Consider the following 16,889-nt stretch of genomic DNA (forward strand, 5'->3'; position numbering starts at 1 on the left):
GATGATTTTTAGGGAAGAATTTTCGTGACCACTGTAAATTCAAATTACAGCTAGTTCGGTAAAAAATTTAGCTAAAACTCTCAAAATATCGAAAATCAGGAGCTACCGTTATTTCGGGTGGAGAAGTTTCGTGGCCACTAACAACTTCAAATGTCAAATTACAGCTAGTTCGGTTAAAAAATATAGCGAAAATCCTCAATGTACCTAAAATCGGGATGTACCGTTATATGGGGGCTATACCGAAACATGAACCTATATTGACGATTTTTGAGGTGAAGTTTACGGGTCACTGATAATTCCACTCACTGATAATTACAGGTAGTTCGGTTAAAAATTGTAGCTAAAATTCTCAAAATACCGAAAATCAGGAGGTACCGTTATATGGGGGCTATACAAAAACACTGACCTATGTTGACGATGTTTGGTGGAGAAGTTTCATGGACACTGAAAACCTCAAATGCCAAATTACAGCTAGTAGTTCGGTTAAAAATTGCAGCTAACATTTTCAAAATACCGAAAATCGGGAGGTACCGTTATATGGGGGCTATACCAAAACATGGACCAATGTTGACGATGTTTGGCGGACAGTATTCATGACCACTGAGAACCTGAAATGTCAAATTGCAGATTGTTCGGTAAAAAATTGTAGCTAAAATTCCCAAAACACCGAAAATCGGGAGGTACCGTCGTATGGGGGACCTATGTTGACGATAGTTGGTGGAGAAGTTTCATGACCGCTGAGAATCTCAATTTTCAAATTACAGCTAGTTCCGGTAAAAATTGTAGCTAAAATTCCCAAAATACCGAAAATCGGGATGTACCGTTGTATGGGGGCTATACCAAAACATGGACCTATGCCCATATCCTTTGGAATATATTTTTGTTGATCACTGGGAACCCTAAGTGTTAAATTATAGCTAATTCGGTTTGGAAATGTGACCAAAAACGTCACAATACCTGAAATCGGGCGGTACCGTTATGTGGGGGCTATACCAAAACGTCGACCGATATTGCTCATCACCGAACTTGACCTGCCTGCAAACAAAAGACGCATCTTCCCCAAATTTCAGCGTCCTATCTCCATTTTTGTGGATGCTAGAGTGATTACCACAGACGGACGCATGGACTTGCACAGATCGACTCAGAATTTTACGCTGATCAAGAATATATATACTTTATAGGGTCGCAAATAAATATTTCAATGCGTTACAAACGGAAAAACAAACTTAATATACTCTCCATACTATGTTGGAGGGTATAAAAATATCGATCGGTCTAAAATTACACTGTACTAGTGAAGAGGACTACAAATTAATTTGCGAGAAGGCATCTACGCAGTTCCAGTTTCAATATTTTACATATGGTACCAATTATGATAGACCATATAAAGCCATACTATTGGGAATGGACAAAATGGATCCCAAAAAAGTTAAAAGCTTACTAACGGATAAAGGTTTGAAGTGCATATATGTTAAAATCGTTATCAGACATTTGAATAATGATGAGCATATTATTTATGTGGTATATTTAGAACGAAAATCTATAACGATGAAAGAACTAAGGCAAAACTATTCTAAGATCGAAAAAATAAAGGTTACGTGGGAATATCAAAAACTTAAACAAAATAGAATTACCCAATGCCATAACTGTCAAATGTTTGGTCACGGTTCTAGCAGATGTAAGGTTAAGTCCTTCTGCGCTAATTGTACTGGGAATCACCAGACTGCCGATTGTAATGAGTCCACATTGAAATGTGCCAACTGTGGTGGCGATCATAGCTCAACATCATCTCAATGTCCCAGCAGAATCAAATATGTATGTATATGGAAATAAAAGAGAAATATAAACTAAAAAGGATGGTTAGGAACTATAATGGTTATCAATGTCATAATTATGCTCAAAATTTTCCTGCAAAACTAAAGTAGAAAAATTTGATGTTATTACTGGTATTGCACTCAATTTTTTAATTTGATAATTTCGTGGAATGCCAGAGGCATTCGCAATAAACTAGATGAGTTATTTCAATTTGTAAACTTAAACAACGTTGATATGTATATGTATGTCTTTTATCCGAAACATGGTTAAACACCAACATACCTGATAGAAGAGGTGGTGGAGTTGCAGTCTTAATTAAGAAAAGCATTCGTCACAACATAATGATAATGAAATCGATATATATTCATGTTATTTTCCTGGAGGCGCACATGATACACAACGTAAACAGGAATTCTTGAACGATATACATAAATTAACCAACAACACAAATTATATTATTGGGGGAGACTTTAATTGTAGGCATCAACATTGGGGGTGCCTAAGAAGCAATGTCTGGGGAAACCTCCTATATAATAAGCTTCAAACCAGTGCTTGAAACATTATGTTCCCTCATGGATCTACTTATGTACCTGCAGACCCCATTAAATGACATATCATCTGACCACATACCGGTAAAAGTGGAATTGAATTTTAAAGCCGAAATGTCAGAAGTTTGGTTTTACAATTTTAACAAAGCAAACTGGAAACTGTTTAAGAGGCATGTCAAGAGGAATTGTAGTATAAATCCCATATAAGAACTCTCGGTACAAAATATTGATATTATGGTACAAACTTTACAGACACCATTAATGAGGCAAATTTCTCAGAAAATCAAAGAATTAATACAATTCAGGAACATTTACAAACGGAATTGGAAGAGTTTTAGGGATCCAAATGACAGATTCCAAATGAATGTGCTTAACAAACAAATCAGTATGGAATTATTCGATTTCCGAAATAATATGCTAAATGGACTAGATAAGGGATCGTCACCCTTCTGGAAAATATCAAAAGTACTGAAAAAGAAGACTAATGCAATTCCTTCGCTAAAAATTAATAATAAGACAATTTACACCCAGGAAGAAAAGTGTGAAGTTCTGGCAGAAACATTTCTCAATAATCATAAAATATCAGAATCTCTTAGCGATTCCAGCACAATCTGTGAAGTGGACGAAGCCTTCATATAACGTCAGTTAACAAAGTCGAAAACATTATTGAAGAATTGAAAAAAGGCCCAGGTATCGATGGAATTAGCAATAAATGCCTTCAAATGCCGTCTAAAAACGGTTTTATTCACCTTACAAACATATTGAACGCTAGTTTGAAATTGTCTTATTTCCGACGTAGTTGGTTAATAAACCTTGCGATGATCCAAATTCATATTGGCCTATCAGTCTTCTATCATCTGTTAGCAAAATGTACGAGAAAATTATTCAAGAGCAACTCAACGATTTTATTGAAAGAAATTGCATTCTTCCTCAGCAGTAATATGGCTTTAGAAGAACAAAGAAAACCTGCCACCCACTTTTAAAAATTAAAAATCTGGTAAAAAGGAATTTTCGAAATTCGCTATTTACAGGCATGGTTCTGCTAGATATTAAATCTACTTTTGATGGGGTTTGGCATAATGGCCTAATGTTGTTGGCGTTTTTTATTGTTGGACTGCAGAATTTTACATCTTTGTGTTTATTTCAGCTCTAGTCCATATTTTGTTGTATTCAAGTATTTGAATAACAACAAAATGTTTTACAGTGGATATGAAATTGATTAGTTGCGGGCGGAGGGTGGGGAATACTATAGTTTCAGTTGTCACCAAACAACTTCATCAGTTCCCTTTTCCGCCGACTCTGTATCGATAAACAGGTCATTAAATACTTGAATACAACAAAATATGGACTAGAGCTGAAATAACACAAAGATGTAAAATTCTGCAGTCCAACAATAAAAAACGCCAACAACAATAATAGGCATCAGCACGGCCTTGTTGATCAATGCGTAATGCAAAAACAACAACTTTCTCGTTGTTTTTACCCCCGCTTATTGAAGCAACACTCATATGTTCGCATTCTTTGCAAAGCAAAGACGACATAAAAACAGTGGTGGATATGAAATTCTTTAGTTCGACTCAAATTGTAGGGTAATCAGCTTTAGGGCCATACAGCAATTTTCTCATTTTGTTTAATTTGCTGGATGGGCTTATTGACCTGTTTATCGATACAGAGTCGGCGGAAAAGGGAACTGATGAAGTTGTTTGGTGACAACTGAAACTATAGTATTCCCCACCCTCCGCCCGCAACTAATCAATTTCATATCCACTGTAAAACATTTTGTTGTTATTCAAATACTTGAATACAACAAAATATGGACTAGAGCTGAAATATACACAAAGATGTATAATGGCCTAATCTTCAAAATATGTCTGTTCGATAACTTCGCAAGTAAAAAGTACTTGTAAGTTCTTGCACGTACTTCACATTTCTCTTTTACTGGACAAGTTTGTTATCGAACAGCATTTTGTTAAAGTTTGTACAAACTTTTGAGTTATCGTAGAGACCTAATGAAAAAAATTTGGTTTTCCTTTACAAATGATAAAAATTATACATACATAGCTACATAAAGGAGAGATCTTTTTCGGTTTACATTGGAAAGTCTAAATCTAGAGAAATTACCATACCAAGTGGATGTCCTCATGGCTCCTGTTTATCCCCAATACTATACAGTATACATAATTAATATCTACACTGCTGATATACCAACTTTAAATGGCTGCAATATATCAATTTTCGCTGACGACACAATACTGAGTGCTGGCTCTCATGCAAATATTATTCAATCAAACCTACCGGATGGTATAGCCCAATTAAATTATTACTTTACCAAATGGAAAATTCTTGTGAACCCTGAAAAAACTCAAGCAATTTATTTCACAAGAAAACGAAAAGAATGCTTCCGGCCTCAAAATCCTCTACTTTTTCTCCGACACCATATACAATGGGAAAATGATGTAAAATACTTGGGGATCGTCCTAGACAAAAAATTTAATTTTGGTGATCATATATCTTATATCATAGATAAAACTAATAAAGTAACTAGGATAATGTATCCCCTAATAAACCGAAAAGCTGGTTTAAACAAAGAAAACAAAAAAATATTACTTAAATCCATTTTTTTGCCAATAATGTTTTATTGTGCTTTTTTCGTCCATTGCAACTACCCACATCAAAAAGTTACAAGTGGCGCAAAACAAACTACTAAAATTATATTCCATCTACCTTGGCATTACTCCACCTTAAGGATTCCTGCTTGTCAAAGATAAACAAGAGAAGTTTAGAACTAAGTTTGAACAACGATGTATTTCTTCGTGCCATCCCCACATCAATGAACTTGTTTCATAAGGATTTCTAAATCCACACCCATTTAGTCAAAAATTCTTTATGGTTTTTTTATTTGTTCCTTACATAATAAAAATTAAAAAGTTAATTAAACTTGTCTCATAATGTTACAACTAAGTCTATAATAATTAAGCAGAAAACATTAGATCATAAACTCTTTATTTATATACATATAATATTGTTAACCCACAAAATGACATATAAATAAAATTTAATAATACAATATCGGGAAAAATCATTTGATGAATCCTTACTTTTGGATATGGAGACGAAAGCCTTATTATGTATAATACAAAAACAATCATTTTTTGTTCTCAATAAAATTTTTCGAAACAAATACAGTTAAAATTAGTTCGTTACGAAGAAAAAAGACACAGTAAACTTTGCCGATAGTTTGCTTAAATATTCATGTGACATACCCAAACAGCGAAGTCTACATACATATGTTCCCACAACATCCCCGATCCGACATGGGAGATTTCTCTCATATCCAGCGTTTACACATGCCAGTGACAGTACGAAAAACTCAATACATACACAATATTTTACTACCACAATTAAATTTTTTGAATTGTCGTCTCCACTGGCACTATATTTTTCATGCCAGTAAAATTTTTAACTGGCTGCCAGTGATATGTCGAAAATAAAAAAGAGTTTCCGAGAATATTTTTTAATCCATGTACATTTTTTGTTTCTTTTAAGTATGCAAAGATTTAATGCATATTTTCAAAAAGGTTATGAAATACAAATAATGCATCTCGGTAGCTGCAATATATTAGTGGTAAATAAAGACATAATTTTTATGGTTTTCATGAAAATATAGGTGGACATATAATTTCCCCTCTGGGATTATACAATATTGAAAAGACCTCAATACCAGATTCATTATGTTTATGATTGAAAACAATCTTTTTTAAACGAAATAAAATAAAAATAATAAAAAATGTTGTGAATTGTGTGTTTTAAATCTGAAAAATAATGCAATTTTCTTTGTAATATGCGGCTTAAAATAAATTGGAAATTGAACTTGCACTGGCACGTGTAAACACACAAGAAATCTGCATGCCAGTCGAACACTTTTTTGGCATTTTCGAGTATAATACATGTACTCAATTGGCACCAATTTACTGGCATGTGTAACTGCAGCGTAATAATATGATTTTTCTAAAGCACAGCCCTAAAGCACAGCCTTTATTGAAGTTTGATCATAGACTAATGAAAAGATAGACGAAGGAATACTCAAGTTTGCGCCGTCAAGCTACTCAAACACGAAAACTCAAAAAAGTTCGAAGACGTTTTTTGGGAAAATGGATATTTTTGTCTGAGGATATTGTTCCAATCAAAAACTAACCCCATGTAGCCTTTTGCCAGAACAAAATATTTATTAACTTGTATTTTTTGGCATTTTATTTTGAGTTGCGTTTTCAGCATACTCAATTCGAACATACTCGGTGAGAGCATTCCGTCGTCTATCTTTTCATTAGTCTAGGGTTTGATGCCTAAAAAGGGATGTGCCTTGATCGACACTTCAGAGGGGTAATTTTTCTGTCTTGCGTTCTCCTACTCCTTGGTAAATGTATCCATCTATACAGGACATCGATCGCTCCCTCATCCTTTCTCAAGCGGGATTGGGACCTGCTATGGCGGATTTATATTTCAAATTTATATCTGTCTAAATAAATTTATTGAAACCCATTTCTAACTAAATATAAGCTACCTTGATCTGATATACATATTTTCTTTTTGAAAAGAAGATATCCTTGTTTATCAACTCTTTGTCCGAATGTTCCATTTAAGTATCCTTACAACTCAATTTCAGGAAGATTCCTAACTTCGGTTTGCAGTGTGTTCCATAAAATCCTGTAGGTTGGCTTTCAGGTTGCTGCTATGATGAAAAATTTTCATATCATTCCATTTATTGCAAATTTCTCTTCCAATAGAATTTCTCTTTATCTCTTTATGCTACAGAGAAGCAATTCATCCCAAAAATTTCCAAAACTGTTACCCATTTAACTAAAATAAATATGGCAATGCTCTTCTCATTGTTTCTACACCACGCTATCAGAAAATGAATGAACCAAAGAAAGTGTATCAGCCGTGCCAGTTGTTGAGGAAAACTTGTCGTGCTGAGATGTGTCGCGGGGCTGTTAAAATAACACAAGTGTAGTGTTTTTGTTGTGATATTCGTTTAATATCCATTCATGGTTGAATTGGTTGTACGAAAAAAGAGTAGAAAAATCGTCGAATCGTTTCAAAACAAGTTATTTTATTTGTTGATAATAAAAGAATACAAAATAGAAAAATTACCTACCAGTAAAGTTGCTTTAAAAATGAGAGTGCGAAGTTTGTGAATTGTGTTTATTTTTTTTTTGTTATTGAGTTTCATAACAAAAATTGGCATATTTTGGCCGTTTTAATGCCAAGGCCTCCCGGGTTTTATAAATGGAAATTAAAGTGTTTGTGATTTATTTGAAGATAATAAGGAAATTTTCAATGCAATGGGTGCGTAAATGCAAAGCAATTTTTTTATCAATGCCCAAATTATTGAAATTATAAAAAAAGTTTTATAGTGGGCATTTGTGATTTAGTGAAATGAAAAATTATTCATTCTAATTTTAGAAAACGAAAGTGTAAACATCAACAACAACGACGACAAAGAAGACGACACTACAGAAATTGCTGAGGTAGATGAAGGTGATGGCGATACAAATTCCCCCACAAAACGGCTGCTGACAAAACAAAAACATGAAGATGACGACGACGATGATTATGATGAGGAAGGAAAAGATGATCATAATGGGGACGAAGAAGATGCAGAGACAGTTGCAACAAGCCCAAAATGCAATGTCAACAAACCAAAAACAGCTGATTATTGCCGAGAAGAGGAGGAGGAACAGTACGAAACAATTGAAGAAGAAATAGAAACAAACGACGCTAAACAACCACCACCTGATGAGGTTGCTGCTGATGAAACATGCTCTTTATTGGAAACACCGCCGGCCGGTGTTGCCATTGTTGATATCTCAACAGACAAAAATCAAGACGAACAACAAACACACCAAGACGACGACAATGAAGAATCGACTTTAATCTCCACTAGCTTTGAACGTCCCTTTAGTACCCCTTTAGCTCCATTCGATATGGAATTAATGGATAGACTAAAAAGAGAACAAGAGTTAAAACGACAATCACGCTCTTCCGAAGATAAACGGCATGGATCTCACACCTCCACATCTCAACGTAAGAGTATAAACGCTGCATTAGCTACTAGCATGTTTTTGGAACATGAAGCGAATCCACCTTTAGATGCTGGCAGCAGTCAACAACAGCCAACGGCTGAGTTGAAACAAGCTAATAGTGGTGTTAGTGGCGAGCAGCTTGTTACAGCTGATTTAGCGTACAATAACGGAATTACATTTGGCGGCGGTGCTGGTGATTCAGAATTTCCAATAACAACAACAATGGCTCATCTAGACAAGAGGTGAGTTGATTGTGATGGGGGATTTTTTACCAATGATTTTCTTTGTCTTTACAATGTGGCCAGAACTGTTTTGGTAGATTCAATTCCACTGCTTACAGGTGGTCATAAACCAGATTTATTAGTAGCTTAACCGAAAACTTCGTAACGATAGAAAAAAAATCTCGTATGAAGTTCTTATGAGTTAAAAAAATCTAGTAAAATAGCCAAGGTATTCATAATCAGAGCTAATCAATAGGCTGTTTATAACTAAATTGATTTTGTGCTCCAAAATAGTCTTAGATCATTAGAGGGGGAAAGCTGAGGAGACATGGAGAAGAAACATTTCGTGTTTATACCCCCGAGAAAAAATGTGAATAATACTCTCTCCACATTTTCGGAAGCGGCAAAGAGGACAAGATCTTTTGAAGAACCCAATAGTGTTTAAAATATCAAGAAGAAAGAAAAAGAGCTTCCCACCTTAAAATTTCCCGAGCAAAACTCGTCAAAATCCTCGCTGAGGAGACAATCCAGAGTATCCCTTGGAAGAGGGCAACAAATTGAACTCGGACATGAAGAGTGTGAGCCTGAACGCAGAATCTTCGGGTAGCCAAAAACATTACAATGACGAAATGTTTTATGCGGTGACCGACACCATTAGAGATTCTGGTAGGCTATACAAAGGCCATCGAAAAGATTTATAGACGACAAATTGGTGGACCACATCCTTCATGGGCGTGCACCAATAAAAATAATCAGTAGTGAGCTCAAAGGGGACCTCCAAATGTTAGGATTGGCATCACATGCGAACCCTGTAGGAGCCACCAATCTCTAAGTACAGCTCTCCCTTACATTCATTTATGTATTTCGTGCTCTCGCTGTTCCTTCAAGAGAATGTACCCTAAGAAACTTTTGCTACCATAGAAAGAATTCCATTCCCTAACCCGGAGGTAGTCAGCAATGATGACTACAACGCATCCAGTTGAGTCAACAACTGGTTACATCTAATCGAAGCAGCCACATTCCTAGAACTGGAGATAGACCCAGAATCAGATTGTGCAGAAAACTAAGGGAAGAACGGAATTAGTTTAAGAAGAACGGAGGGTACTACTGACGGTCCAACAACCTCAAAGCAAGCTAGTTGTCAGAATGACGGTCCAACAACTTTAAAGCAGTTTAGCGGCCCCTAAGACAAGCACTTCAGAAGATACGTGTGTGAAGAGAGTGCGGTCTTCAGAGGATCCACAGACAGGTGCAAAGATGATGGTAGAACGTCAATCGGGCAATCACTCGACTTCGTTGATGAAGGTGGCCGCTAACCAGATAGCTAAAAAGAGTACAACCAGGGTCTGCAAAGGTAGTGAGAAGGCACATGGGGGCGAGGATGCGACCTGATCTGTTAGCAATCCTTGATAGGTCTGATCTGGAAGGCAGGGTAAATGAGGATCATTGGTTGCTGGTGAAAAGTCGTCTGAGGCAGGCCATAACTTCCTGAAATCCAAACTCATTGTCAGAATGGGCCCCATACAGAGGTTCAGCTAGAACATGGGCGCCACATCCTGACTACGATGTGACAGAGGTGTTGAAGCTGATCCAGAAGTAGAAATGAGGCCTCCAGACCGACAGCTGGAAGTTGGGAAACTTCTTGCTGGATGGAGGAGGGTACCGTTATGAAGTTCAGGATGAATAGCTAGAGCGCGAAATACTTTAAAGACTGCAAGGGAGAGCTGTACTTGGGATTGGAATGTCTTCGGTTCCGTATTAAACCTTATCACCCGGAATTCCGCCTGCAAACATCTACTGGATATTTTTCCAGGGACCTAGTTCAATATTGCACCGCTCGGTTATATTGTTCTTTCTTTGCCTGACAACGACAGGCTTATACCTCGAGCAACTGTGGATGTACAGGTGAGAACACAGTCAGCTCTTCGCTTGATTTTTCCGCTTAGCTTATTTCTTCACCAGGACGCTTATTTTTTGGTATCACACATCGAAGCGTAAAAATTATTTCAATTTATCAAATAATATTCAATTTTTTAATATGAATTAGGTTTGTCCTTGTACTTTCTCAGTAAATATTACTCAGTAACTTCTTTTTAGAGAGTATAGCATTTTATACTCTTTCAAAGGAAAAAATTAAAAAAGTAAAAATACAACATTCAGTAAAAATTTTCAATTTGATTAATATTTATGATTATGATATTTGAATATTTTAAACTTTTGACAACTGCCTAAAGCTACAAAATGTTACTGAACAAAATTCCTTCAGTAAAAATTATAAGTTCTCAGTAGTAAAAATTTCAAAACAAGTTTCTCAATTCATTCTCTTTTACTGAACATTTGTAAAAAAGCAACATTCAGTAATAATTTGTAATAATTATTACAAATTATCGAGTACGCAGACACACTTATTGTTCGTAAATAATTAGTACCGAACATCAAAACTACAGCCAAATTCTATTTTTCAGGTTGAACACGTGTTTATATCAATTTGAATGTCGAAACGAAATAAAAAAAAACGAAAAATAAAGCCAGGCGAAGAATTCAAATGTTAAACAATTTTCAACTTTGGGGCCTGAAGCCTCGCTTCGTTGTGGTCTGTCCTATTGAAAACAGTACAATTTTACATTTGCGCTTTGAAGCGAGGCGGAAAAAATATACAACAAACTTCCATTGTGTTCTCGCCATAAGCCTCTCTGTTCGATTGAGATGGGATGGCCATAGCGTCCATCTCATCATCCGACAGAGGGATGTCCTCCTAGTTGTACACGGGAGAACTTTCCCGATTCATACCTAGAGTGGCACTCTCCCTAAGGTGGTCGAAAAATTTCCTGCTTTCGCGCGAGGCAAGTTACCGGACCCTGCCGAAGAAACCACTAGTGTCCACAAGCGATCCTTCCTCCCTACAGCAACTGTGGAGAGCGCCTCTCTGTTCGATCGAGATGTGATGGCCGCAGTGTCAAACTCATCGTCTGACAAAGTGATGTTTTTCCAGTTGCTCACGGGATAACTTTCCTGACAGACCTAGAGTCGATCTTTTCCTAAGGTGATAGAGCAATCCCCTGCTCAGCGGCTGGATTGCGTCACTCACAACACCTATGGTCGGTGTGGAGCAGTCGTCCCCGCCCGGTCTAGTATAGGGTTTTGAACTGGGTACTGCAACGTTTAGGTTATTTGTTGTGATCGCCATTAAGGGGATAATTGTTTGTTTTTAATTTAGTTTAAATCATTCCTGAACCCTTCACTAGCATGACAGAAACTTGGTATCTAAGCCTGATATTCGTTGAGGCGCCTCGGTATTAACGATTGAGATGGGATCACAAGAGAACTTCCCGATTCAGACCTAAAATCGCTCTCTCGAGCAACAATTTCCTCTTCGTCTGAATTGCGTCACTCACAAAAAGGGGGGAATGATCCATTTCTTCTCCCACAGCTTCATCCACCAAAAAGTCCTGCCTGGAAAGGTCAGATCTGTCGGAAACGACAAGGTTGGTGCTCCCTAGAGCAACTGAGGAGGTCACTTCTCTGTTCGTTTGACATTAGAGATGTATGCGTGTGTTTGCGTGAACGATTCAGAAACGGTGAACAAAGAGCGAAAAGACAGCTGACCAGTAGTGCTTATCGACGAACGATTAAACTACTGAACTAAAAGACCGACTTAAAGAGCTGAACTAAAAAGTGCGATCAGCTGAAAGAGCTAAAAACTACAACTCTAATTGACATAAGACGGCCGTACTTTCCATTTAATTTATATTTTAGAATCGTCGTTAAAAGGTAAAGTAATATTCTGAATCACTTTGCGGCGCTTGTGAATTAAACGCTGTTTAATCTAATGATTCACTTGGTGCAATGAATGCACTTAATTCCAAATCCTGTTACATTTTAGCGATGTTTACCTTCATATTTCTACTGACATTTTATCTTGAGTTTGAATTGTGAAAAAAAATCTGCTCTACTTCGGAGTAATTTGCTTATTTATTTTGATATTTGTTTACATTTTTATTCACATTATTATTTAGTCAATATGTCTTATAAGAAATTATATGTACATACAAATACATGTAGATATACAGAAAAATATACAGATGTTGAAATACATAATTACTGATCTTTCCAAACACAACAAAAAAACGACATCGAAGAATAGAAAGAAAACAATAATTTGTTAGAAATGGACCAAACATTGAGAAAGGTATCTCAAGTTCATAGTATCTCAATTTACAACTAATAGTCCTCTTCTCTTTTCTCAAGTTTTCTTTAACAGCACGGCCTTGTTGATCAATGCGTAATGCAAAAACAACAACTTTCTCGTTGTTTTTACCCCCGCTTATTGAAGCAACACTCATATGTTCGCATTCTTTGCAAAGCAAAGACGACATAAAAACAGTGGTGGATATGAAATTCTTTAGTTCGACTCAAATTGTAGGGTAATCAGCTTTAGGGCCATACAGCAATTTTCTCATTTTGTTTAATTTGCTGGATGGGCTTATTGACCTGTTTATCGATACAGAGTCGGCGGAAAAGGGAACTGATGAAGTTGTTTGGTGACAACTGAAACTATAGTATTCCCCACCCTCCGCCCGCAACTAATCAATTTCATATCCACTGTAAAACATTTTGTTGTTATTCAAATACTTGAATACAACAAAATATGGACTAGAGCTGAAATATACACAAAGATGTATAATGGCCTAATCTTCAAAATATGTCTGTTCGATAACTTCGCAAGTAAAAAGTACTTGTAAGTTCTTGCACGTACTTCACATTTCTCTTTTACTGGACAAGTTTGTTATCGAACAGCATTTTGTTAAAGTTTGTACAAACTTTTGAGTTATCGTAGAGACCTAATGAAAAAAATTTGGTTTTCCTTTACAAATGATAAAAATTATACATACATAGCTACATAAAGGAGAGATCTTTTTCGGTTTACATTGGAAAGTCTAAATCTAGAGAAATTACCATACCAAGTGGATGTCCTCATGGCTCCTGTTTATCCCCAATACTATACAGTATACATAATTAATATCTACACTGCTGATATACCAACTTTAAATGGCTGCAATATATCAATTTTCGCTGACGACACAATACTGAGTGCTGGCTCTCATGCAAATATTATTCAATCAAACCTACCGGATGGTATAGCCCAATTAAATTATTACTTTACCAAATGGAAAATTCTTGTGAACCCTGAAAAAACTCAAGCAATTTATTTCACAAGAAAACGAAAAGAATGCTTCCGGCCTCAAAATCCTCTACTTTTTCTCCGACACCATATACAATGGGAAAATGATGTAAAATACTTGGGGATCGTCCTAGACAAAAAATTTAATTTTGGTGATCATATATCTTATATCATAGATAAAACTAATAAAGTAACTAGGATAATGTATCCCCTAATAAACCGAAAAGCTGGTTTAAACAAAGAAAACAAAAAAATATTACTTAAATCCATTTTTTTGCCAATAATGTTTTATTGTGCTTTTTTCGTCCATTGCAACTACCCACATCAAAAAGTTACAAGTGGCGCAAAACAAACTACTAAAATTATATTCCATCTACCTTGGCATTACTCCACCTTAAGGATTCCTGCTTGTCAAAGATAAACAAGAGAAGTTTAGAACTAAGTTTGAACAACGATGTATTTCTTCGTGCCATCCCCACATCAATGAACTTGTTTCATAAGGATTTCTAAATCCACACCCATTTAGTCAAAAATTCTTTATGGTTTTTTTATTTGTTCCTTACATAATAAAAATTAAAAAGTTAATTAAACTTGTCTCATAATGTTACAACTAAGTCTATAATAATTAAGCAGAAAACATTAGATCATAAACTCTTTATTTATATACATATAATATTGTTAACCCACAAAATGACATATAAATAAAATTTAATAATACAATATCGGGAAAAATCATTTGATGAATCCTTACTTTTGGATATGGAGACGAAAGCCTTATTATGTATAATACAAAAACAATCATTTTTTGTTCTCAATAAAATTTTTCGAAACAAATACAGTTAAAATTAGTTCGTTACGAAGAAAAAAGACACAGTAAACTTTGCCGATAGTTTGCTTAAATATTCATGTGACATACCCAAACAGCGAAGTCTACATACATATGTTCCCACAACATCCCCGATCCGACATGGGAGATTTCTCTCATATCCAGCGTTTACACATGCCAGTGACAGTACGAAAAACTCAATACATACACAATATTTTACTACCACAATTAAATTTTTTGAATTGTCGTCTCCACTGGCACTATATTTTTCATGCCAGTAAAATTTTTAACTGGCTGCCAGTGATATGTCGAAAATAAAAAAGAGTTTCCGAGAATATTTTTTAATCCATGTACATTTTTTGTTTCTTTTAAGTATGCAAAGATTTAATGCATATTTTCAAAAAGGTTATGAAATACAAATAATGCATCTCGGTAGCTGCAATATATTAGTGGTAAATAAAGACATAATTTTTATGGTTTTCATGAAAATATAGGTGGACATATAATTTCCCCTCTGGGATTATACAATATTGAAAAGACCTCAATACCAGATTCATTATGTTTATGATTGAAAACAATCTTTTTTAAACGAAATAAAATAAAAATAATAAAAAATGTTGTGAATTGTGTGTTTTAAATCTGAAAAATAATGCAATTTTCTTTGTAATATGCGGCTTAAAATAAATTGGAAATTGAACTTGCACTGGCACGTGTAAACACACAAGAAATCTGCATGCCAGTCGAACACTTTTTTGGCATTTTCGAGTATAATACATGTACTCAATTGGCACCAATTTACTGGCATGTGTAACTGCAGCGTAATAATATGATTTTTCTAAAGCACAGCCCTAAAGCACAGCCTTTATTGAAGTTTGATCATAGACTAATGAAAAGATAGACGAAGGAATACTCAAGTTTGCGCCGTCAAGCTACTCAAACACGAAAACTCAAAAAAGTTCGAAGACGTTTTTTGGGAAAATGGATATTTTTGTCTGAGGATATTGTTCCAATCAAAAACTAACCCCATGTAGCCTTTTGCCAGAACAAAATATTTATTAACTTGTATTTTTTGGCATTTTATTTTGAGTTGCGTTTTCAGCATACTCAATTCGAACATACTCGGTGAGAGCATTCCGTCGTCTATCTTTTCATTAGTCTAGGGTTTGATGCCTAAAAAGGGATGTGCCTTGATCGACACTTCAGAGGGGTAATTTTTCTGTCTTGCGTTCTCCTACTCCTTGGTAAATGTATCCATCTATACAGGACATCGATCGCTCCCTCATCCTTTCTCAAGCGGGATTGGGACCTGCTATGGCGGATTTATATTTCAAATTTATATCTGTCTAAATAAATTTATTGAAACCCATTTCTAACTAAATATAAGCTACCTTGATCTGATATACATATTTTCTTTTTGAAAAGAAGATATCCTTGTTTATCAACTCTTTGTCCGAATGTTCCATTTAAGTATCCTTACAACTCAATTTCAGGAAGATTCCTAACTTCGGTTTGCAGTGTGTTCCATAAAATCCTGTAGGTTGGCTTTCAGGTTGCTGCTATGATGAAAAATTTTCATATCATTCCATTTATTGCAAATTTCTCTTCCAATAGAATTTCTCTTTATCTCTTTATGCTACAGAGAAGCAATTCATCCCAAAAATTTCCAAAACTGTTACCCATTTAACTAAAATAAATATGGCAATGCTCTTCTCATTGTTTCTACACCACGCTATCAGAAAATGAATGAACCAAAGAAAGTGTATCAGCCGTGCCAGTTGTTGAGGAAAACTTGTCGTGCTGAGATGTGTCGCGGGGCTGTTAAAATAACACAAGTGTAGTGTTTTTGTTGTGATATTCGTTTAATATCCATTCATGGTTGAATTGGTTGTACGAAAAAAGAGTAGAAAAATCGTCGAATCGTTTCAAAACAAGTTATTTTATTTGTTGATAATAAAAGAATACAAAATAGAAAAATTACCTACCAGTAAAGTTGCTTTAAAAATGAGAGTGCGAAGTTTGTGAATTGTGTTTATTTTTTTTTTGTTATTGAGTTTCATAACAAAAATTGGCATATTTTGGCCGTTTTAATGCCAAGGCCTCCCGGGTTTTATAAATGGAAATTAAAGTGTTTGTGATTTATTTGAAGATAATAAGGAAATTTTCAATGCAATGGGTGCGTAAATGCAAAGCAATTTTTTTATCAATGCCCAAATT

At 35.4% G+C, this 16,889-nt stretch overlaps 2 protein-coding genes across 3 annotated transcripts in view; both read left to right on the forward strand.

The window, feature by feature from the left end:
* Positions 1-7,324: 7,324 nt before the first annotated feature.
* Positions 7,325-14,581, forward strand: LOC141390625 (uncharacterized). Its single transcript, XM_073963570.1, has 3 exons — positions 7,325-7,709; positions 7,827-8,688; positions 13,564-14,581. Exons 1-3 carry the CDS (start codon positions 7,706-7,708, stop codon positions 13,685-13,687), a joined length of 990 nt encoding a protein of 329 aa, XP_073819671.1. The 5' UTR covers positions 7,325-7,705; the 3' UTR covers positions 13,688-14,581.
* Positions 14,582-16,416: 1,835 nt separating this feature from the next.
* The window catches only part of subdued (anoctamin 1), a 47,021-nt gene continuing 46,548 nt past the window's right edge, over positions 16,417-16,889 (forward strand). Inside the window, exon 1 of one of the 2 annotated variants that reach the window (XM_073981813.1) lies at positions 16,417-16,848. In XM_073981813.1, the coding sequence (XP_073837914.1) occupies positions 16,845-16,848 (4 nt within the window). In that variant the 5' untranslated portion in view covers positions 16,417-16,844. The remainder of the gene's footprint in view (positions 16,849-16,889) is intronic. The other variant, XM_073981807.1, reaches the window with a different exon arrangement.

The sequence above is a fragment of the Musca autumnalis genome, unplaced genomic scaffold (assembly GCF_047663935.1).
Source record: "Musca autumnalis isolate F117 unplaced genomic scaffold, ASM4766393v1 scaffold_1, whole genome shotgun sequence".
NCBI classification, from domain to species: Eukaryota; Metazoa; Arthropoda; class Insecta; order Diptera; family Muscidae; genus Musca; species Musca autumnalis.